Source organism: Falco peregrinus, chromosome 6 (genome assembly GCF_023634155.1).
Source record: "Falco peregrinus isolate bFalPer1 chromosome 6, bFalPer1.pri, whole genome shotgun sequence".
NCBI lineage: Eukaryota > Metazoa > Chordata > Aves > Falconiformes > Falconidae > Falco > Falco peregrinus.
In genome coordinates this window covers 34,062,731-34,085,332 of record NC_073726.1, presented here as the reverse complement: position 1 = coordinate 34,085,332, position 22,602 = coordinate 34,062,731, and the positions used below count along the sequence as shown (strand labels likewise).

Sequence of the window (22,602 nt, the reverse complement as noted above, 5' to 3'; positions counted from 1 at the left end):
ATTTGATAGGAAACACTGTAGTGAGTTCTGTCGGTTGTAGGCAGGTGAGTCCAGCAGCAACAGGCACGCAGAGTGAGGCGGCAGTGACCAGGCCAGCTGAAGGTGTTCACATTTCACCCAAGGAATGGCACCTTAGGAGGAAGCAATGGTCCGGCAGTAGGGCTGATCCAGAAGAGTTAGTCTCTCCATCAAAAGCAGGGATATGAAATGCAGTACTGAGCCTGAAGGGGATTTCTGGTGGCAAGGAAGAAGTCTTTGCTTGTCATAACCAAAACAAACTGCACTAGAAAATTATTGCAGGGAAGGCTGTAAACAAAACTGAAGAAGATGCAGAAAAAGTGGATGTTGAGCAGTGAGCAGCTGAAGGATGAGTACCCTGAGGATGGCTTGGAAAGGCACATGTACTCGGATACTGATGGCAAAGAGTGCCGTTTGCTTGAGTGGGTTTGAAGCCAGAATGGCAGACAAGGGGCTGTAACTGTGGAAGTGAAGAAGCTTGTGGAAAGACACTGCGCTCAGTTTTAGCACTCGGTAACAGGAAACTCAGGAAAAATTAAAGAGTAAAGGGGTGCATGTAGAAATATAATTAGAAAAACTAAAGGCCTTAGGGAGAAAGCAGTATTGGCAGCCAGTGGAGTTATTGTAAGATCCACACGGAGACTAATAAGAGTGAACTGAAATGTACAAACACCAATAAACCTAGGCAATAAAACACTGGATATTTTACATAAGACATAAAACTAGGTACTTTGATGGTAGCAGAAACTTTCTGAAAAACAATCATGACTGGAAGATGCACACCAAAGATTGCTTACGTTCAGAAGTCAGAAATTTTGTTAACATTGGCAGACTGCAAAGAAGTAGGAGGTAGCGGTGTGAGTTACTGGCCAAATATTAGCATGTTTACCTCATGAAACTGTCTTTGTAAAATGCTCTGATATGTGTATTTAAAGCTGTGCCATAGAAGGAGTAAGTGTTTGTTTCTGGAGGCTCTCCAAAAGTAATTAAAATATTTATACATCTGAATCTACAGTAGCTGTGCAGTTTTACTTTAATATAATTTTTATGTACCAAATAGAAATCAATGACCTGTTCATCAAAAAAGAGAAAAAAGTTTCATGTTTAATTAATATTACAGTAATTTCTTATCTGAAGATAAAAGTGCATTTCAGACATCTTTTCTGTTGCTAGCAAGTGCTCTTACAAAGTTAATTTTCAACAGCAAAGAGGGGGAAAAAGACATGTCTAATGAAATTAGTTCATGTGTCTGTGCTGCAACAGGAAAAGTCAATGAAAATAAAATGGGTACTTGCCTAAATAAGGGAAAGTATTTCTTTATGAAACCTCAGCATATGATATCTGTCTGTATTTCACTGCCTGACTGGTTTTATCTGATCATTTAAGACCTGGTCGTAATGTAACATTGCATAATTATGTCATCTTTCATGTTTTGCAGACTTGGGATACAGCTTTGGCAAATACTGCAGGGGCACGGGCAAATAAATGCATTTTTGAACATAATGTGTACTTAAGTAAGAAACATCAGTGCCATCCTAATTTCACATCTGTTAGAGAGAGTATTTGGGTTGGAAGTCATCAGGCATTCTATGTCGTTGATGCCATTAAATCATGGTATGATGAGGTCAAATTCTGTATTTTCGCAGTGCAGAAATGTACTAAGGTTTGCGGTTATTGCATTCAGGTAAAAGTTATCTTTGGTAAAGTGTCCTGTATAGTGCCTGCCAGATGAATCAGTAGGGGCTGTAAATAATATAGAGTTGTACATATGGTTTGTAGTGACTGACAACTTACCATCTTTTGTAATCTCAAGCAATGGCTGTACTGCCAGTTAACCCTGCACTGGTTAACACCTCTTTGTCTTGTGTAATAATCCATTCTTGTCCACAGTAGTGGCCTTACTGAAATCTCAACTCGTCATTTCACTGTATCAGTACTACATGAAGTATGTAAGACAGCATTTCAAGTCCTCTAGCTGTGAAGCCACACAGTTCTGAATTCTGTAAGTTTGGAGATGCTGTTTGAAATAATCACAGTAATTGCAAAATGATGTGGGTACTCCTTAGTAGAATTGTTAACAGAAGGAGAAAATCCAGCCAAAGTAAATTATATTGTTTACAAATCTTGTAAAAAAGGAAGAGGGGAAAAAAAATGAACAAAAACAGAGGGAGTTTATGATATATTTCTGATTCCTCAGTAGTAGTTCTGATAGACTTAACTCTGCTGAGAAAGTAAAGCTTTTCTTCGAACACTTAATATTTTAAATGGATTTATTTGTTCCCACATTTAAAAACTAAGCTTTGCAGTAGTTAGTTTCATCTATGAGCAAACACGTAATATTTCACTGATCTAAAACAGATGATAATTTTAACGTCAAGTAGATCTTATCTAGTAAAAGTGACTCTTTAGTTTCTTATCTTGGTATTTAAAGATGCATAGACAGCTCGCTCTGAAAATTACTGATGAAAATACTGTGCAGTATACTTAACAGTGAAAATGTTACAGGACACAATGGTAGCTGCAAGGTTCTTTTTGAGTAGACTGGATTGTGAAATGAAAATACTTAAAGTTACCGGGATCATTTACAAAGCATTTTCTGTTTGGGTCTTTTTGCACCTCTTTTTATATCTTTTCTCACTTACTTCCCCTCAAGTGTTCATTCTTGTTTTCTGCCCATGGTTCTGCCTGTAACAAACTCAAAAGCAAGACTGGAGGATTTAAGTTTTACTGTTTATTGAGCAGTAAATAGAAGATTTGAACTAAGCAATATCTTAGGAACGTAGTTTTCATTTTTTTCTCTGGCACAATAAATTATGAAAAGTTACATAGCAAGGCAGTTCCTAGCATTTTAAAATTTGCTCTTCAGCCTTGTCTGTGTAGAATTCTGGAAGTTTTTGCATATTTCTATTGGAGTTAGGTTCACTTCTAAGCTTTCTTTCCCCTGATTAATATTACTTGCTCCTCTTGTTAAGTTACATAGTATCAAAATGTTCAAGCATTTCAGGCAGTATTTCAGGCAGAATTACAAAGGAAACTAATCACTGGGAAAACCAAGCACAGTACGTAGGTTAAACACCAATGAACATATAAAAATACATATGTCATCAAAATTGATAATCAGAGACTATGTATGATGCAGGAGCCATCATGGTCTTGAAGGCTCAGAGACAAAATTGAAAATGGAAAAAATCTAGAAATCCTAAATGGATAGGCTGTGTAAACCTGATAAGAGAACCATGATACAGTAATATCAAAATGATGGAAATCACAAAAAAAACATGTGAAGCTGTTACATAAAGGCCTCTGAAATGCTTAGTCAGTGCGGGATTCAGGTAACACCACAATAAACATTAAGATCCTTTTTAAAGAAGGGTCTGTGTGTTGAACATGACTGCTTCTTGCAGTTATAATTGAAGAGATGGAACTTCTGGGGATGTTCAGATCAGTTTGTCAGTCTGAGACCTGTGCTTTTTGTACTGGGGAGATACTGAGAGTAATCCCGTATGTCTTTAAGTTTTCCAGAAGTGAAATTTATGATTATCTGTATTTTCTAGGTGTGTAGTTAAACATTTTTCCTGAATTCAATACTGTTTGGTTAGTCTTATGCAGAAGCTAGAGGAAGAACCTGCCAAGAAAAATCAGGTGCCCAAACTGTGATAGTAACCATCTTCTCTTTAGTATGGCAGAAAACACTCACCAGTTTGAAAATGTGTAGTGCTAAAGCTTTCAGACTTAAGTTTACAGTAGTAATCAGTCAGACCACTTCTAGCACACAGGAGAAGCCCTTCTTGCAGACCTGAGTTACAAATGTTGAAATTAACTAAAAGGAGCTGTTGGGTAGTTGCTGCTGATTTCCCTTTTGTTCCATGGAATTTACCTCTGGATCATAAAGTCAATGACTTTTATTGAAATTCTTGTGTAGAAGATTCTGGAAACTTGCAGCATAGGTCACTTCGTCTTGAGAGGTGAATATTTAAAAGTTCATCTTAAAAACCTTGTTTAACAGTGATTTTTTTAAGTGTGTAAAAAGATCAGATGGTGCAAAATGAAAATAATGTATAGGGTCTCTGAAAATAATTGAAACCTAGATTTTTGACTAGGTTACTGTTGAGTGTAGTTTTTAATGTATTTTAAAACTTTTTTTTCCCCCCATATTATTTGGGACTTCATATAAAATAGGCTGTGCAGTTAGTCTATGTATGGAGGTTGCAGATATACAAAATGCAGCAATTTTTTTTTTTGCAACTATTTGCCAGAGTAAGTTGTGGCTTTAAATGTTAAGAAAAAAGAAAGAAAAAAAAGCAATTGTAATGAGATTTAGCTGAAAGTAAATGGGGTTCTTTATTTATTGGTAGTCTTGTAAATGCAAGCAGAGAAAATGATGACTAATTCAGTTGAGACTGCCATAAGCATTAGCATGTGTACTGGTTCAGTTTTTTAATCTGTTAACTTTACTGATAAATATTGTTCTGTGCTTATCTTAAGGAAATAAATCCCAAATTTAGCTCGTGCTCCCCTTCATTATTTTCTTTTTCATGTGAAATACAAGAAATGAGAAAGTTGCTGCAGGCAACTACTGTCAGAACTGGAATTACCTCTTGTGGTGTTATACATTTCTTTAAATGCACTTTAGCTTTTTACGTGGTGTTTCTTTTTTTCTTCTTAGAAGCAATAGAAATAATAGCACAGTCATTAGATCAGTTGCTTTTCCTTTCTGTGTAACTGGGTAAAATGAAATTACATTATAATTTCTTGCCTATTTAATAGCTGTGATTATACCAAATGTTATTTAACCATTAGAAAACATTAAATGATCAAGCAAGAAAAAGCTAACTGTAACATGTGATTTTACATTTACATTGATATTCTGAAAAAACACAGGCCCCAGCCAGTGCTGTTACTAAACCAGGAGTTTGAAAGCACAGAGGCAGATAGTTTTGAAATATGTTTTGTCTCATAATGATGCACAGTCCATAATCAAGCACATGCATATGCAATCTGTTTGTCATTTTAAAAACATATATAGCTTCTAAGCTTGCATGACAGCTGTTTTTTTTTTCTCCTAGCAAACCTGGGCCTCTGCTGGGGAGTTGCCTCAACTAAGAAACTCATTGAGCCCTGCCCACCTCTTTTCCTGTACCACAAAACTGGACTTGTACTTGAGTTGTTATTTTGAAACTTGCTGGGGTATGGAACTTTGTTGTTTTCTTTTTGAAATCTGAATGAAAATGTTTCCAGTTGCCAGTGCAGAATAATGGCTGATTGACATCAACAGTGGTCTGTGAAGCTTTGTCGCTTGAGATTTTTCTAATCTGTAACAACATACCATTTTGGTTTGCTGTGCTGTTCTGCACATCCTGGAGAACCAATAGCTAAGCTGAATACCTGTTTAAATTGAGGTCTAACATGCCATTGCTCTTCTGTTCACAGCTTGATACCAAGAACACTGATCTCTGTGTTGTCACAGAAACAAGCGGAGTTAGAGCAGACAGACCATCTTCTAATAGCCTTTTCCCTTCCTAAACTCTCTGGAAAAACAGGCACACCTTAACCTTGCCACCAGTCATCACCACACTCCAGATACTGCAACAGCCTTTTCAGCCTTGACCATCATGACTCCTTCTTGAGATTTGGATCCTTAGTGCTCAGTTACCCTTGCTAGACAGCAGTTTCTTTTCAGAATTGAGGATGCACCGGACCACCTCACCAAAATTACTTTGTTCAGTGTAGCAGTTTTAAAGTGTAGTCCTTTTATAGACCTTCTCTGAAAGTCTGCTGCTGGGACCATCCATGTCTGAGATGCCCAGAGTATCTTTCCCCCGGTTTAAAGAGAAGCATACAGGACTTTGGAACGTGCCCTGTCCTGTCATCATTCGCATACTCAAAGTGAGCTGCCACACCTTGCTACCAGACTGTTCGTCATGCTGTTCTTCCCATCTCTTCTACCTACCTTCTTCTTGGGAGGTGATTCTTCATCTGTTATGTCCAAGAAACCTTTGGCTCTGAGAGGAGCCTCAAGATGGTCCTTAGTATTCTGTTTGAATGGTAGCAAGCAGAATCTTAGAAATGCCCTTGAAAGGGTCTTATAGGATGTCTCAAAGCTTACTGGACATACTTCTCAACCATCCTAGAGAACTTTCCCAACTAGTCATTTTCTTTTACCTAGTTGTTTTCATTTACCTAGTTTCTTTTTCTATTTTAGCTCTTCATTTGCTGCACTGTAGGCAAAAAGTACAAACTAGACATTTTTTATAATCATGGCTAAAGGCAAGAAATGTAAACAACCTGGTGAATCCTGAAGGGAAGATTAGATACATACTGTGTGATTTATTACTTTACAACATACTGTATCAGTCACAACTATCAAATTATTGATGTGCGTATTATGTGAATGCAGGGTGCTGGGACATTTACATGATGTCAAAAAACTCCTGATATCTGACAGTTTCTGCAGTCTTCACAGCACTGCTGGGTGAAGGCAGGGAATCAATCTGAACTGGAGTCAGTAAATCCAGTGAATCACTGGCTTCTCAGGTTGAGTGCTAGTGTTTTTTAAGTACCAGTTAGAGTTTGCACTCACCAGTCCCATGGAGACATACCAGAGGACCTCCATTTGAGGGTTGTTTGTTCTGAAACTAGTCAATATTCACATATTTATGAAGCTCAAGTCATTTTAGAATCACATAATTTCCACACTGTACTATGAAGGAAGTCTCAACAGAGACACCTAAAAATGCCTTCTTAGACACTACCATGTGGCAGCTCTGCTTCCTATTCCAAACTCTTTTTGAATTATTTTCTTGTTTCAGGTTTGTTCATTTCACTTGTCTTTAACAGGAGACATTGATTAATCACACATTGACTTCTAAGGAAGCTAGTTTAATGCACGCGAGTCAAATATCCCAGCTGAAAGTCTTCATCTTCATGCTCAATTTTCTCTCACACATTTGGAAATTGTATATGAAAATTACCAGGATGAATATATTACAATTGGTAGAAATTGGTATTGGTTAGAAATACCAAATACCTTCACAGATAAATGGACTGTAGATGTAATTGAGAAGATTTATTCAGTTCAGTTGAGGCTGTCGCTTTTATTTGTGCTTCTGTTTTACTGCTTTTTAGGAACCTTGATGTTAAGTCTCCTTTAGCAGGAGAGGGGAAACCTGTCCTGGTTTTGGAGCTGGTGATTTCCCCTTATTTTAGAGCAAAGGACTTTATAATTGTTTTCTGTTGTGAGTTGATGGTGACACACTCAGATCTTAAAGAACAGCTGTATTTACAGTTTCAGATTAGGATTTGTAGTGGTTAAGGTTATCCCAACACTGTTAAAAAGAATAAGCTGCCTTTAAACAGAAGATACCTTCTTTCATATTCCTATCAGTCTGTCTTACAGGTAGTACCTGTATTTTATGAGTGTCAAGTACTGTCTTTCCAAATTCTGTCATTTCACCTTTTCTCACCAGAAAAGTAATTGAGGTCCTGGATATTGACAGGGACAGGATATCCGTATTTTCCTGTTCAGCAGATCATGGCATCCTCAGAACAAGAGATGTACCACAACTTTTAACAGATGTGGAAAAACTGCCTCCGTGTGCCAACTTCACTCAGTGCCTGTCAGTTCTCCTGTTGTAAGAAAAAACTATAATCTGTGATACTTCTATGCTTCTGGGAATACAATAATGTCTGATTACATTTTTATTAATGCACCTTTCCATGAATATGACCTTTCAGGTCTCCACCACCTCTCTAGGAAGATAAGTGACATCCAGTCGCTGATAGGTGGCTGTATCTGCCGGTTTTAGGACTCACTTTCTCCTGAAGCAGCTGTGGGAGTTGCAATGTTAGAGGATCTCAGTGGCTAGTCAATGAAGTGGTAAATGAAAATCACTGCAAGTAAATATGAAGTGGCACATGTAGGGGGAAAGGTGGTCACCTGTACAACTATGGAAAATGTCAGCTCAGTGCTTACTAGCTGTTAGAAGCAAATGGAACAGCAGTAATGATGAAATTAAATGGTTACTCTTAAAGAGCAAAACATAAAACACAATACTGTCACCTTTCATGGAGACAGACTAGTTTCTGTGGCCTAAACCAGCAAGACAAGTGAAATTAAAGCTGAAACGATAGTCTCCCATATATTTTATCTCATTTAAGTAGCATAGTCTTCAGAAGCCACCTGGTGTTCCTTGTGACTTTTTTCTCTATCCAGAAGTAAATCTGTGCCTTTCTTCCCATTCCTTACACCTTCTTAATGAGGCAGCACTCTACAAGCTAGGTGTTAAGCAATCTGTAGATTGAAGATAAGTACATTTACTTATATGTAATGACAAGATAGGGCTTCTTGGAGAAAAAGGCAAGGCCTTTCATCTCTGGATCTGTGGCTGGGAGTTCTATCAGTTTTCTCAAAGAGGATTTCACAGTGGATTATGAACTGTGTGAAGTAATAGTGTAATTATCACTTATAGTGGTAGCCTTTGATACCAAGAAAGACTTGCTGAATTGCAGCTCAGGCAACATCTGTAGCTTCCTTGTATTGCATTTCTGCAATTGAAACATGCACAGTCACCAAGTGGGTCTGCTTTCACACCCTTATGAGGCATTAGGTTCTTGCCGGAGCTTCTAGAAACAATAATTGGTCCTTCAGTCTTTCTTATTCTGGATTCTGAGACCTTTTTTAAGATAACCATATGGGCTATGGTTTGGAATCGCACATGCTGTGCATGTATATATGGTCAATCACCCAAAAGATGTATTACTTTCCCTGTAACTTTTTTTTTTTGAGATACTTATTTTTATATATATATATATATATATATATGTAAAAAACCAGTTCTCTTCCCTGCTTTTCTCTCGTAAGTTCAAAACCTATGTTCGATTCTTGGGATCAGAAGATCCCCATTCTACATATATCTAACTGCATGTCAGGGCATGTGGTTGTAATATGCCACCGTATATGCTGCTGGGATAAAATTCAGGCCAACAGTCTACCTGTGGGCAAAGTATATAAAAGATGCTTCAAAGCAGAATAGTAGCAAGTAAGTTGCAGGTAATCTTTTGGGGTGTTCTTCTCCCTCTGTCTTGTACAACAGCATTATACCAACCCCCAACCCTTACATCTGTATGCCTGGTGGGTACTTATTTTTTTATAAATATAAATGATATAGGGTGTATAAGGTAAATATGGACTTAGAATCCTGAAAAAATTATCACAGGTTTTGGTGCAAATTACGAGGAGTGCCCACTATGGGTGTGGGTAGAGTTACAAACCAACCGAATAGCCCACAGTCCTTTAAAGAACTAAATCTGCCCCTGGATGCCCAGGATTAGGCTGTGAAACACAGCATTGCTTCATCTTCTGAATGGATGCAGCACAGACTGGGTACTGTGTTTCCATTACCTGGTAGTGTAATATAGGCAGCCAGGGTGATGGTATCTGCGTTATTGTTTTCAGCAGTTATACGTATAAGGAGCCTTTCTGAAAATGTGCAGTGGTAAGTACTGCAGTCTGATGTTTATACTTAAACACTTCGGCACCACTTGGATGAGATACTTAAGCGTGGAAGGATCCCAGTGTCTTTACTAAGACTGCATACTTAGACATTTGTGTTTTGTGGAGTGAAACACCACCCCCCTTGGGAGTTCAGCATTGTATGTGATGAGGCTTGTATCACCCTCATAGTTTTGAAAGCATTGCTGATGTTTCTTGCTTTGGTAGCTATTTTATCAAAAAATGCTTTACAAGCATGGGTATGTCCACCTAACTGCGTTTCAAATGCCTACTACCTTCTGAAGACACTAGCCAATGAGTTAAGCAAAAAAGTCATACCAACATGACTTTAAAGACAACTTAATTTGACAATAATTTTGTTGATATTATTTTATGCACCTTAGAGAGAGCTAACATGCCCAAAAAAATGAAATTTCCTGTATTGGGAAAATATTAAGCTAAAGATGGTACCTGGTAAGGTCTGGAGCCTTATTTTTAAATAAAAAATTTCCCAAAATTGTGACATACTCATATTCCTGGAATTCAAGGAGAAAAGTATGTTTCAATTAAACAACTGTTACAATTCATACTAAACCAATATTTGGAATCACAATTGCTTAATTCAGATGCTGAGAGAAAGCTAGCATCATATTATGTACTCAGTCTTGGTTCCTAGAGTCACAGAATATTCTGAATAAGATATATAAAGTAAGAATACTATAGAAAGATGGTATTTTAGAAGTCTTGATGTTTATGAAGTTAGTACAGCTTGGTATTTATGAGGCAGGACATTTATTGCTCCTCATTCAGTGTGATGCTTTAGATTTATTATTTTGTTACTAACTCTAAACCTGGTGATTATTCCTTGTTTTAAATTGTACTGTTACTTATGCATAGCATATTTCCTGTTCTGAAGTTTTAATAATGATTTTTCTTTATATTATCTTGAAACTTGCTCAAGTCCATTTAATCAACACAGATTTTACTCGTCTATATTTGAGAAGTGAAGCCTTTCATTAGTATGCTTTAATTTCACTTTCTCCAAAAGACAGATAAAGTTTATACAAGAACCTGAAACTATTTTTCTCACCAGATTTTTTCCTTGTTGTATCTTGGTCTTGTCTAGTGAATGCCAGTATGATTGTAGAGAAGTTCATTATTATTAGATGATGTTTCACCGTTATTGTAAAATCAACAAATAAAAACCCCACAAAGTAAAATTCTGTGATTTTCTTAAAGTTTGGAACTCAAACTGAGCTTAAAGGAAGTTTCTATGAATTCAACTTTAGGAATAGTCTCAAAGAAAATAAACTAGACTTTTATTGTTGATTAATTTTAAGTGAGGCATGCTATTTCTTCTGTAAGGCTTGTATTGTAAAATTACTAAAATCTTACTAAAAATATAGAACAGACTTTTCAAATAGAACCTCTGTTATTTAAAACTTGGATTACATTTTCAAATCTAGAAGCCTAATATTAGATTCCTAAACTCATAAACAGGTGGCTCCTACACAGAAAAATGTGCAGTATGAAAGTCCCTGAGTAGCAGCTGTTCCCGTTGGTTTACCTGGAAGTTGCTGATATTTACCATCTCTGAAGATAAATTCATTATTTAGATGCTGTGTTAGGGTTGAAAGGCTTAGTCTGGGGCTAAATTTCAGATGTCTTTAAGGAAAAAAAAAGTTTCCTTATACCTGAAATACAAAACTTGTACTACAATAAAGCTCTTTCAAATTTTAAAGTGTTAATATTGCATAGTTTTAGGATGCTGCATTTTTTAAAAAAAAACCTCCCCATTTACATTCAGTTATTAAAACAAATTTTCCTACTTGTAGCTGTGACATAGCCCAGAAGAAATTCATAGTTAACACAGTAATTCCTATCCCTGAGAATAACTGTCCTTGTAGTTAATTCCAAGATGCCCTTTTTAGAAACTGCATGGATGTGGACTGTAATGGCTTGCTGTGTCTTCTCTCGGGAGACTCCTGAGTATTATTCTGTAATATTTCAATAGTATTTTAGCAGTTCTTGAACTTTCACACTTTCGTACTGCTTCCATGCACCAGCTATTTCTGGTGTTATCCTGTGAAAAGAGGCTTAGGATGGACAGCAGAAAAAAGCCTTTTCATTTTACAAACACCTTGAATTTAAAAATAAAGAAACAAATGTGACAAATTACAGTAATTTAAGATCAAGGAATTTAAATCATGTATGAAGGGCAAGGAAGATAACTGAAGATCCTGTCCAGCTAGGCGTGTACTTGTACTCTGTAACAAGCTTCCCGTGTCTGTGTTGTTACCGTGCTAAATCCTTTGTCCTACACAACCTGCTGAAGCTTTGGCTCCATCAAGGAATCACAGAATGGTTGAAGCTGGAAGGGACCTGTGGAGGTCATCTGGTCTAACACCCCTGCTCAAGCAGGGCCACTTAGACACGGTTGTGCAGGACCATGTCCAGGCAGCCTCTGAGTATCTCCAGAGGTGGAGACTCCACAGGAGTCCACAGGGCAACCTGTGCCAGTGCTTTCTTACCCTTGCAGTAAAAAAAGTTACCTGACGTTCAGAGGGAACCTCCTGTGTTCCAGTTTGTGCCCGTTGCCTCTTGTCCTGTCACTGGACACCACTGAGAAGAGCCTGACTCGTCTGCTTTACACCCTCCCTTCAGGTATTTATATGGTTCAAGAGATTGCCCTCTTCCACAGCATTATCACTGTTGAGTGATCATTATATCACAACATTAAGACTGTCTGTCTCACAGCCTTCAGCAAAGCTATCACCAAAAGGAGGAGCCAGCCTCTGGTGAGGGTGAGTGCTTTACACTTCCCTTTATCCTTTGGCTGAGGGAAAGGAATGAAACAGACTGTCCTTGATGGCAAAGTAGGTGTGATAAAGGGCCATCCTGACACAGGAGGTGGGCACCGCAGGGGCAAGAACATCCACCAACAACCTCTTGTGCTTTGGTCTGCATGACGTCCAGGTACTTTGCTGAGAGAACGCAGCAAGCAGCGCAGTGTGGTTTTGCTCCATTAGGCTAAGGGGCACAGTTGTACTAAAGCAGCACTGTACAAGTTCTCCTAACCAAAACTGCAGTAAAACTACTGGCAGTCCAAATACATCCTGATGACCTCTCCTGTTAATTGCTGAATTGCAGCTCAGGCAACATCTGTAGCTTCCTTGAGGCTGTTTACAACTTCATTATTAGAAAATAATTATGAGATTTTTTAGCTTTTAATAAGTACAAAATAGTTTATTACAAAATAATAGTTGTGGAAATGCAGTACCACCACCATCCTTTCATTTAATCTGTTTTTTTGCCCTGAGGTGAGATTGCATAATAGAAGTAGCAATGTATGGCAGAATATTAGTTTATTCACAGGTCTGGAAGGCCAAGTGATCGTGCAGCTGCCTAACCCTGCGGACAGAACAAGAAAACCCAGCAGATCCACTCCTGTTTGTTCAGCTGAACCCAGTAAGTCAAGGACAAACAGATTCCCCAACACAAATAACAACATATTGTGGGGAAGCTGACGATTTGAGGACAAAACTGAATGTGATTTCACAGATTACCAGGCATCTTGGATATCTGTAATAGTCTGTAATCCATCAGCCTTTAGCCACTGACTGAATTGTACATTAGGGAAAAACTGAGAATCTGAGGTCTTACTTTTTCAGCCTTTTTAAACTGTAAGCAGGTGAGAAGTGAGCAAGAGCGATGCAAACATGGGGATTTTTTCAAAATCATTGGGCTGTACAGCTTTCTGCCCATACCCAGCTCATTGTGCTAAATTTCACTTGAGATCTATGCAGGGACAGGCAATGCTTGTATTGTCCAGACAAACATAATGTGATATCCAAATCCCAAAGCTTAATTTTCATCTGATTCGCAAGGTCCACTGATTAAAGCTGGCAAAGGATTATAACTCTCATTTTGTGAAAACATCATCTGCAGATGTTTGAGGGCAGGCTGGACTTGTGCTTTATTTGTAGGTAGAATCACTAGATGGAGCCAGAGTCATCTCTGCGGGAACGAATTTTACAACCTGGACTATCCTGGATACCTCAGAATTTCCTTCTTCATAAAGATCTCAGTTCAGTTTCCAAGCACAGAATTTCAGCTGCGTGCATGTATAGCTGGAAGATCACTGCATTGCTAAATTAATAGTGCAGTTTTAGCGCAATTATAATTTTTGTGCAAATTGCATGTGGTTGTAATTTAATCATGGGTTTACATCAAGTGTAGCTGACCAAAGGCTTTAGATTCTTACAGATTGCAGGTCATTATTAGAAAAGAAAAAGAAATATAAAGCGTACTTACTTTCTAGTTTCAAGGTAATATTCAGCTGGGAAAAGAACAACTGGCAGTGAACTGAACTCAGTTGGCCCTGATTTAGAAAAGAGGCAAAGTGACTTTCTGTTGTGCTTAAACCCCAGCCGACGGACAGTGGACAGGCCTTCTCTGTACACTTTAGAAGCAGGGCAGGGGCCTATTCACTGTAATGACCTGACCTGTCATACTTTGATCTAAGGATCTCTCCATTACCTGGTGCTCCACATACCCCCTGTACTGTTTACTGACACCTGGATGGTACCTTGTGGGCTTCAGGAAGGCACATGGTGAATTGGAGGGTCTTTGTGTAGCCCAGAAGCAAGCAGCTGACAGAAGAGACCAACCTCTGTCCTCAGGTATAACAGAAGCTAATGGCACCCACAGCAAGAAACCTCCCTCCCAAGATCTCCTTCACCATCCCAGCCTGACCAGCAGTCATCAACGCCAGCAAGAAGCCATCCTCCTGTGCATCGTAAAATGTCCCATCACAGCTGAAGGCCCTGTCAGCCTTGCCAATGCCTACACACAGTTTCTGGGATAGAGCATGACAGCAGAAGAGAACAGAGAACAGAAACTATGTCTGCTAGATCAGGGACCTTGGCACTGTTAGTGGTACACCAGGAGGCAGAGTCAGCAGGTGGACTAGTAAATGGAGGTGAGGTCATGTCCATGGCATACATGTTCTGGGGGTGGATGGAGCCAAAGCCAGTCATGGACAGAGGAACAGGTAGAGCGATTAGAGCTAAAAGCCAATGGTTGGGCTGCATGTGTGGCTACCACCTTGTCCTGGGGTTGTGTCAGGGTGGGTGCTTCACCTCCTACTCCCCTTTACTTGCCAAGGGAGGTGTGAGTTTGGGAGGGTTAGTAGTGTTTCATGCAGCCTTTTGTCAAGGACATGACAGGACCAAAAACATCCTGCACCCAGCTTGCTGTCCCCATGGAGAAGGAGAAAGTAGCTAGACTTCTCTCACTGACCACTTTGGCTTGGTCTTTTTTAAATAAATAATTTATTAGAGAAAAAAAAAATGTGATCTAACTGGGAGCATTTCAAAGCACAGGAAACTATTGTTAAAGAAAAGAGGAAGAAAATGCTTGTTCAGTTCCCTCTCTGTCCAGGTCTCTGGTGCCTCTGAGGGCTGTTCATTGGTAAGGGCTGTGTTAAGCCTATCCAACAAGAATAATTAGCGACTCCCTTTTTTTCCTTCCTTGAAAGATCCAAAACACCAGAAGCACACACAGACACAGGTACACTTACACTTTTTTTCCTCCTACAGCTGCCCCTACTTTCATGAAATGGTCAACAAAACATGGCAGAGCTAAGAGGAAAGCGTGAAGAGTTAGTACTGCGTGGACATCCATAAACACATGCACACAGAGAAGTATTTAATTACACAACTCCTGTTAATAGCCTAGATAGGCATAGCTAAGTTAGTGCTGGAGGGCCACGGCTCCTTCAGCCTGTCTGAATTATGTGTACGGATTGTTGCAAGACTCTATGAAGTAAATCAAGGGTATTATTTAAGAAGGAAAAGCACCATGCAAACACAGAAAGCACAACCAGAATGATGATTTCCACAAGTGTTCAGCAGGATAAGGCCTGACCTGCAAAACAACAGGGAATCAGACACATGAACGTTGTTTACAATCGCCAACATATTTTCTCTGTAAACCTACCTAAAGCTGAGTTACAAAACTTTAACTCTTACAACATGCGGTTGTTCTTATGCTCTTGCATGTGTATACGATTTGGTGTGGGTTTGAAAAAAAATCTAACCATCTTATAGAACAGTTGGTGAGGCAATACAAATCCCAACACAGCCCATCCTACTGCCCCAAGAAGCGACCAGACTTGGAATGTTACAACAGAAGTGCTAATCCTGTAGGCACTCTCCGGGAGCACAGGAAATTCCACCAGTGATTTCAGGCTACAAGGTAATGGCAAATGGCTAAGGAAGGAGACAATCAACACATACTCAAGACTGGGATTTCCAGATTGTACTTTAGTAATATACCAAACCAGGTCAGAAAGTCTGTTCTGCAGCAAGCTGCTATTCAGGAACTTTTCTTTTTTCCTCCTGCTGAGACATAGTTTTCCTAATTCTGTTTATTCCTGAGTAATTCTGACACAGAAGCAAAGTCCTGCAAAACAGTTGTAACTGAGCTGGTAGGACTAAGCTATACTGTAGGAAAATTAGCCGAACAGCAGATTTGTATTTTGTAAAAGCTATGATTTTTATGGTTGATGGAGGTTTTGGGAAAGCTGTTCTGCAGCATCTCTTCAGATAAGACCTACAATCACGAAACGGTTTGGCAGTCAACCAGAATGGAGCACACTCAAAGAAAAGACAGAAGTACACCTGGAGTGTTGCTCCTTGCTAATATGCATGGCAGATGCCTGTTTCACCGTTTACCCTTTGGCAGCCAGCTATGATGTCAGATAAAGCTGTACCTGATGAAGCAATTTCACTTCCTCTTACTTTGACACTTTCGAATGCTTCCACACCCAGAAAACAACCTCAGAAAAACTGCTTGCCAGTATTTTCCTCACCTAAGAGATTTTTCTTTTAAAAACTTCTAAAAAAATACTGAAAGCACTGAAGAATTATGAAAATCACCTTGTTCTTTGCTGCGTTGTTGCTACTGGATCTCTTTGCTTGCTGCCATCCGCAATATCCATTGCCTGACATAGAAGATGCAAAGTTCATTGAAGACTGTGTGAGAGCTCACAACACATTTCGATCGAAAGTGAATCCACCAGCCAGCAATATGTTGCGTATGGTAAGGGAATGTTTCTGATCTGTTTGAAAATTAATATAGATTGTGGTGCTGATTTAGCCCATCTAATTCTTCATTTGCTTGTGCTTTTCTTTCCCTTTCTGTCAGCGATTTCTATACTACATATGTTAGCTCCTTTTAGGAAACCGAAAAGGCTTTAATTTTCACAGTATTGTTGAATTTTAATAATTTGAAGGGAATTCCTTGTTTAGGTACAGATTACTACCTAAACTTCAGCCAGAGCAAAGGGCTGTATTGCAAAAATTAGTGTTCAGTTCTCAGTATTTCATTTACCTCTTTCTAAGAGAGATAGGGATCTGTTTTGCTACTCCAGGTTTCATACAGGGATGCTGTCTGATACCAAAAAGTTCCTGAGTAGGCAATTTGCACAACAGGATTTCTTGGAAAATCTATCATCTCCTCTTGTTTCTTACAGCCTAGAACATGCGTGGAAGAAAGGGATTTGTCAGGACATCCATTTAGATACCTAGTTTTCATTTGCTGTAGCAGGGTTTGACAAGTAGGGATACTAATATCTGCAGATCTTCCTATAAATACAATGGATATAAGAACAGGCTATGGATAGGTCTCAGCTTGTTCAGTGGAAAAATAAGGAGAAAGGTAGACAGATAGCTGGGGGAGGTAACTCCAGTCAGTTAGAGTCATTACTCTGAGCTGTTCAGCAGTGCTGCATAGCTTGAAAGGAAGTGAAATGCATAGCTGCATACACAATAGGAATCATTTCTATGAATGCAAGTTCATAGTAAAAGAGTAAAATTCAGAGTATTCATTATTTTAATTTCTTGCCATTTTATAAAACAATGTTTAATCTAAAATGCTAGTGAACAAGAGCAAACTTAGCTACTCAGAGCAAAGGTTTAGTGAGCCTGGAATAACAGCAGGACAAATATATAGAGACCTCTTGAATCAAAGTGGTTGTACTGTATTTAAAAGCTCTTGATGGATTTTTCTTGCATGATTTTTTTTTCACCCTTTTGCTCATGCAAGTTTTTATTGTCCCTAGCATCGTGTAGCAAAGAGCTCCATAGCCTAACCACAAGCTGTGTGAAGGTATCTCCTTGCATTTGATTTGGACCTGTGAATTCCTAGCTTAGTTTGGTAGTCTCTGGTCTTTGTATTGGAAGGAGCACATAATTATTGCTTATTTATCTACTTCACACAAGATGTCCAGCTGTCTCTGATCAAAGCTGCAGAGCACTGTTGCTTTATGAAAGCAATGGCCATCCTCCTCCATGTTCTCTCTGTCCTTTCCAGTTCTAGTGTCCTCTTCTTAAGGTGGGGTGCTGTGTTGCACACAGCATTTAACAGGACTTCTACGGCTGTGTAATTCTATATCTGGTTTTATTCTCTATTCCATCTCAAGGAATTTCTCACACTTTACTTGCTTTTTAGACTATGACTAAACATTGATTTATGATTGGTAATAGCCATCTCCAAACCTGTCATCATGAACACAAAGCCAAAACTGGTTGGTTGGTTTGTTTTTTTCTTACATGCCTTAACATCTCCCTGTAGTGAATTTTAGCTGCCATTTTATTGCCTGGTCATTCAGTGGCATAAAATCTTTCTGCAAGTCTCCCAGACTGGTTTCACCCAGGATTGCAGAGATGAGTGAGCCTTTTATTTGCTTTGGCCACATGCTGAGGAGGAAGAAGAACAAAGAGGCAGAAGGTGCTGGGGAAAGGAGCAGCTGTGACTTCTCCTTTCTGTCCTGGGCAGCAGAACAGAATTCCTATCTGACCTAGTGATAATTGCAAAGTGCAAATCCCTGGAAAGCCGACAGCTCCTAGGCACAAAGTCCCTCAAGCCCCTCCACATCTGGGGGTTTCACCTAGTTTCCTCCTCTCAGGTGTAGCAGCATAAAGACTGCCATCCAGCTGTATTTTAACAAGTCAGATACCACAGGACAGTGGATAGATACTACTTGTCCTGCAATACCTAAGGGAGGAAGCGGAAAAAAAAATTGCTATGGGACTAGAAATGTCAAGTCAGAGAAAGAAACTGAATCCAGGGATGGAAAACAGAGGCGTAAAGAATCCTTACAAGTTTCTGTTTTAAAATGTTTGAATGCAGTGAAGTCACTGCAGTGCGGGTTATTTTATGGTTTTTTCCTTTGTCTACAGTCCTGGGATGCTGCTTTAGCTAAGACTGCCAAAGCGTGGGCGAAGAAGTGCAAGTTTAAGCACAATACCTACCTTAAAATTCCAGGGAAGATGCATCCCACCTTTACTCCTGTTGGAGAAAACATCTGGACTGGCACAGCCACCATCTTCTCTGTCGATACAGCTCTCCGTGACTGGTTTAACGAAGTCAGCAGCTATGATTTCAACACCAATAGCTGTACTGGCATGTGTGGTCACTACACCCAGGTGAGTCTTACGTGCCCAGCAGTTTATAATGTAATCATTTCGCAGAAAATCCAAGTACGGGCTTGAAACAGACTGCTTTGGGACAGCAATTACAGCAGGGGTTTTCACCCCCAGTTCATTGCTGCATGAGATTGGAAATAAATATTCCAAGCTCCAGGGATGTCTGAGTTCTATTTCCAGTAATGGTAGAAAGAGATTATCCCCTGACAATTTCAAGCTTCCAGGGGAGTCAGGTAATAGATGCAAATCCATCTATCAGTCAGCATTTGTCTCAGCTGCCCTTTGGGTTGTCACTGTTGCTCCTTTGTCAGCTGTTTCAAGCTTCCACAAGAACCTTCCCTTCTCCTTCCTCCCTTGATGCTGTTGCTTTGTCAGGCTTTGAACAGGTGCATTACATATTTCCCTTTGCCCTTCAGGTCGTTTGGGCAGAGAGTTACAAAGTTGGCTGCGCAGTTCACTTCTGCAATAGAGTTGAAAATTTTCCAGGGCTCTTCAGAGCAGCACATTTTGTTTGTGACTATGGGCCAGCGTAAGTTAACTATGGCATTTGTGGGGGGGGTTTATTTATTTTTCAAATATCCTATGACTGACATGGTATCAGGTGCCAACAATGATGGGAGCAGTTGTAGCAAATTTCAGAAGAAGTTGTGTCCACATGTCACTGGTCATGGTCACAAATGGGAAACTTCCCCCAGCCATTGAGAGCAGAAGCTGCTGGACATAGCCAGAGCTGCAGAAAATCCCTTTCTAAAAAAGCGGGTGAGCTGATCATAGCTGCGAGCACTCGCCATAACCAAGATGGTGGAATAAAATCTGTTTTGACTTTAGTCTCTGTAGGAAAACTAGGAAAGGTGCAAGCTTTCCACATGAGAAAGACTACATCTTTCTATGGCCCCACCTGAACTTCAAACAAGACAGTTTTATTGAAGAATCAAAGGGAGCATAGTCCTCTAGTTTATCTCATACCTTGCAATTTCTGGACTTGCCTTTTATAGATTTGTTTTTTAAAATACAGATGGGTAATGAGGGACTAGAGGCAGATTCTCATATACTTACACCAAATAATTCAGTATTGCTTGAGAGATCTCATTAATTTCAAGTGTTGAGGGTCACCAGGTAGTTGCTCCCCATGTCAGTGAGAGCTTTGATCTGATCTAAAAGGAATTTCAAACAATTGCAATGATCAGGTTTTTTTGATAAAGGGATTCCCTCCCCCCCATAATATCTTTTCATGATAAATTATTTAAGAGTCTGATGAAACCGTAAAGTATTTAAGGTGTTTTTCAAATGCCTGAGCTAAAAAAATACTGTTCTTCTGCTCTTCAGGGGGAATTACCCAAGAAAACCATACAAAGCAGGAAGACCATGCAATGGATGCAGTAATGAGAAGTGTGTAGACAAGCTCTGTGGTAAGAACCAAAGTGATCAACTAAGAAAATTGCATAGAAATAGAAGTGGCATAATTATCAGTGGAAATACCGCAATGAGTCAGTTTGTACTAAGTACACAGAGGGTCTATAGCCCACCACATAGCAACAGTATCAAACCCTGGTAAGAATAGTACAAGGAGGAATTAATTGAAATACTTTGCTGTTGAAGGCTCTTGGAGGTAGAAGCCAGAGTTTCTGATGAAGTATCAGTCAGCCTCCTTTCTGTCCGTTATCTGATCAGGAAGTCAAATCTAAAACCTTAGCCCCAACAAGTATTTCCTGTCTGGTTCTTCTTTCCTATAGAAACAGTATACTTAACTGCTGCTTTCTTGCTTGTTTAGTATGTCCTATCACATTTTCCAGACAACTATAGTTCTGAACCAATAAGACTATACTGAAAAGCACATTTATGTCTAACTTCCACAATTTTCTGAACTACAGCAGTGGGAGCTTGTTTTTCCAAAGCAGTTTGCAGCTGTGGACCTTTGTCTTTACACCTAGTTCCAAATTAGTCAGAAATAGTGTTGTAAATAAACAGAAATTAAAGGACATGAAGCAATGTCTTAGATAAAATACTAATTTTATACAGAGATTTAATGGAGATAGTCTGTACTAGCCCGGCTCTAGATAGCTTCAGCTGTAGAAATAATTGAGCATTTGGTAGTCTCATTTTCTTCTGTGATATCCTGGCTGACTCATCTTGAAGTCTCAGACAGATGCATCACAGAAAAACTAGAAACATCTCAAAGACTAGGGGGAGGGAGAGGAGGAAGAGAGTTTTTAAAAATCAAGTGCTAGATCATACAACTTGTTTTACCATATCCTCCTATAGGGCAAATCAGCAGTTCTAATAGAATGCACATAGGCAATCCTGTAAATGCATCAAAGCTCTTAGTAAAGGTGTACTACTTTGATAAATGTAGTAGCTATGTTTGTCTGTCTGAAACTACTTAAATTTGGTTTGTGTATCAATTTAAAAAAAAATATCCATGTTTTTTTATGTGCTATTCCCTCCTCCCCATGACACAAATTCTTCCTAATACATCTGTTTCCTTTCTGCTTCTCTTTCGATTCCATAAAAACTATGAGCCCCGCACCAGTTGGGAATGTACTCTTGCTGGCCTGCTTCCCCCTTGCAGGATGTTTTAGGCACTGACTGGCATCATCGGTGCAATCAGCCAGGCATGAGCAACAGCTTGCTTCTTTACATTAAGAATCACCACTGAATAATACTGACATTTATTTCCTCTTCTGATCTCTTTACAGAAAATACAGAACGTGAGAAGCTGATAAGTATGTATCAAATTGTTCTTAATCGCTTTCTTCTAGATGTGGCAAAGTCTGATGGATCAACACCTGTTTTCTCACTGTTTTTTAGATTATGCCTACTGGCATCCAGACTGGGATACACAGCCCCAGCCACCACGGCCCCATCCCCCCAGGCCTTCCACGCCGTCATACATCCCACCTGCTGAGCACCCGCGTCCCTGGTGTGACCAATACTGTCTTAGTGTTGCAATTTTAAGGCCACTGTTCTTGGTACTGAGTGTTGGTGCTGTTCTTTTATTACAAGAGCGGTTTCCTCACGCATTTTTTTATGCGTAATAATCAGTTAAGGTACTGATGGTGATCCTACTGCTGTATTACTCTCAGAGAGTTGCACACATTTAAAAAACCACTTGGCCAGCTCTCCATTATCCTCATAATGTTTATCCAGCATAGAAAAAGCTTCTTCCTCACTCAAGGCAAGATATAAGTGGCTGTGCACAAAGTAAGTATAATTTATTGGCAGTAGCTGCAACACATTTCTATGTCTGTGTGAGGCTCGTAGCTCTGGCTTGGGGTAGATTGCTAGAGGGACTATGCAGACTATATATTACTATATATGCTAGCAAGCATCCTGGAATCCTGGGGCACCACAAAGACATGTCTGAAGCAGCACTCTGTATCCAAAAGAAGCAATAGCTCATCTTCATTAACCTTTAATTATACCAGACATTGTTTTCCCCAGATAATGGAGATTCAACTATATGTATTACTTTTTATGAACAGAAGGAGTAAAGCGTGTCCTTTACTATTTTTTTCTTTCTGTTTTCTCCCCCATCCTGCTGGGGAAGGGGGAGTGAGTGGGCAGCGGCTGTGTGGGAGCTTGGTTGCTGGCAGGGGTCACCCC

The 22,602-nt window shown here is 39.4% G+C and overlaps 2 protein-coding genes across 2 annotated transcripts; both read left to right on the top strand.

Annotated features, from left to right (window-relative positions):
- The first annotated feature begins 327 nt into the window (after positions 1 to 327).
- LOC129784715 (glioma pathogenesis-related protein 1-like) lies at positions 328 to 9,782 on the top strand. The gene is given in 7 exon segments (XM_055807693.1): positions 328 to 444; positions 1,457 to 1,706; positions 4,174 to 4,247; positions 4,250 to 4,275; positions 7,144 to 7,253; positions 9,638 to 9,739; positions 9,742 to 9,782. Coding segments are annotated over 7 exon segments (720 nt in total).
- A 6,542-nt stretch (positions 9,783 to 16,324) lies between these two features.
- On the top strand, positions 16,325 to 22,506 carry LOC101910486 (glioma pathogenesis-related protein 1-like). Its single transcript, XM_027793501.2, has 6 exons — positions 16,325 to 16,612; positions 18,754 to 18,999; positions 19,416 to 19,528; positions 20,326 to 20,408; positions 21,696 to 21,722; positions 21,808 to 22,506. Exons 1-6 carry the CDS (start codon positions 16,439 to 16,441, stop codon positions 22,032 to 22,034), a joined length of 870 nt encoding a protein of 289 aa, XP_027649302.2. The 5' UTR covers positions 16,325 to 16,438; the 3' UTR covers positions 22,035 to 22,506.
- Positions 22,507 to 22,602: the final 96 nt, after the last annotated feature.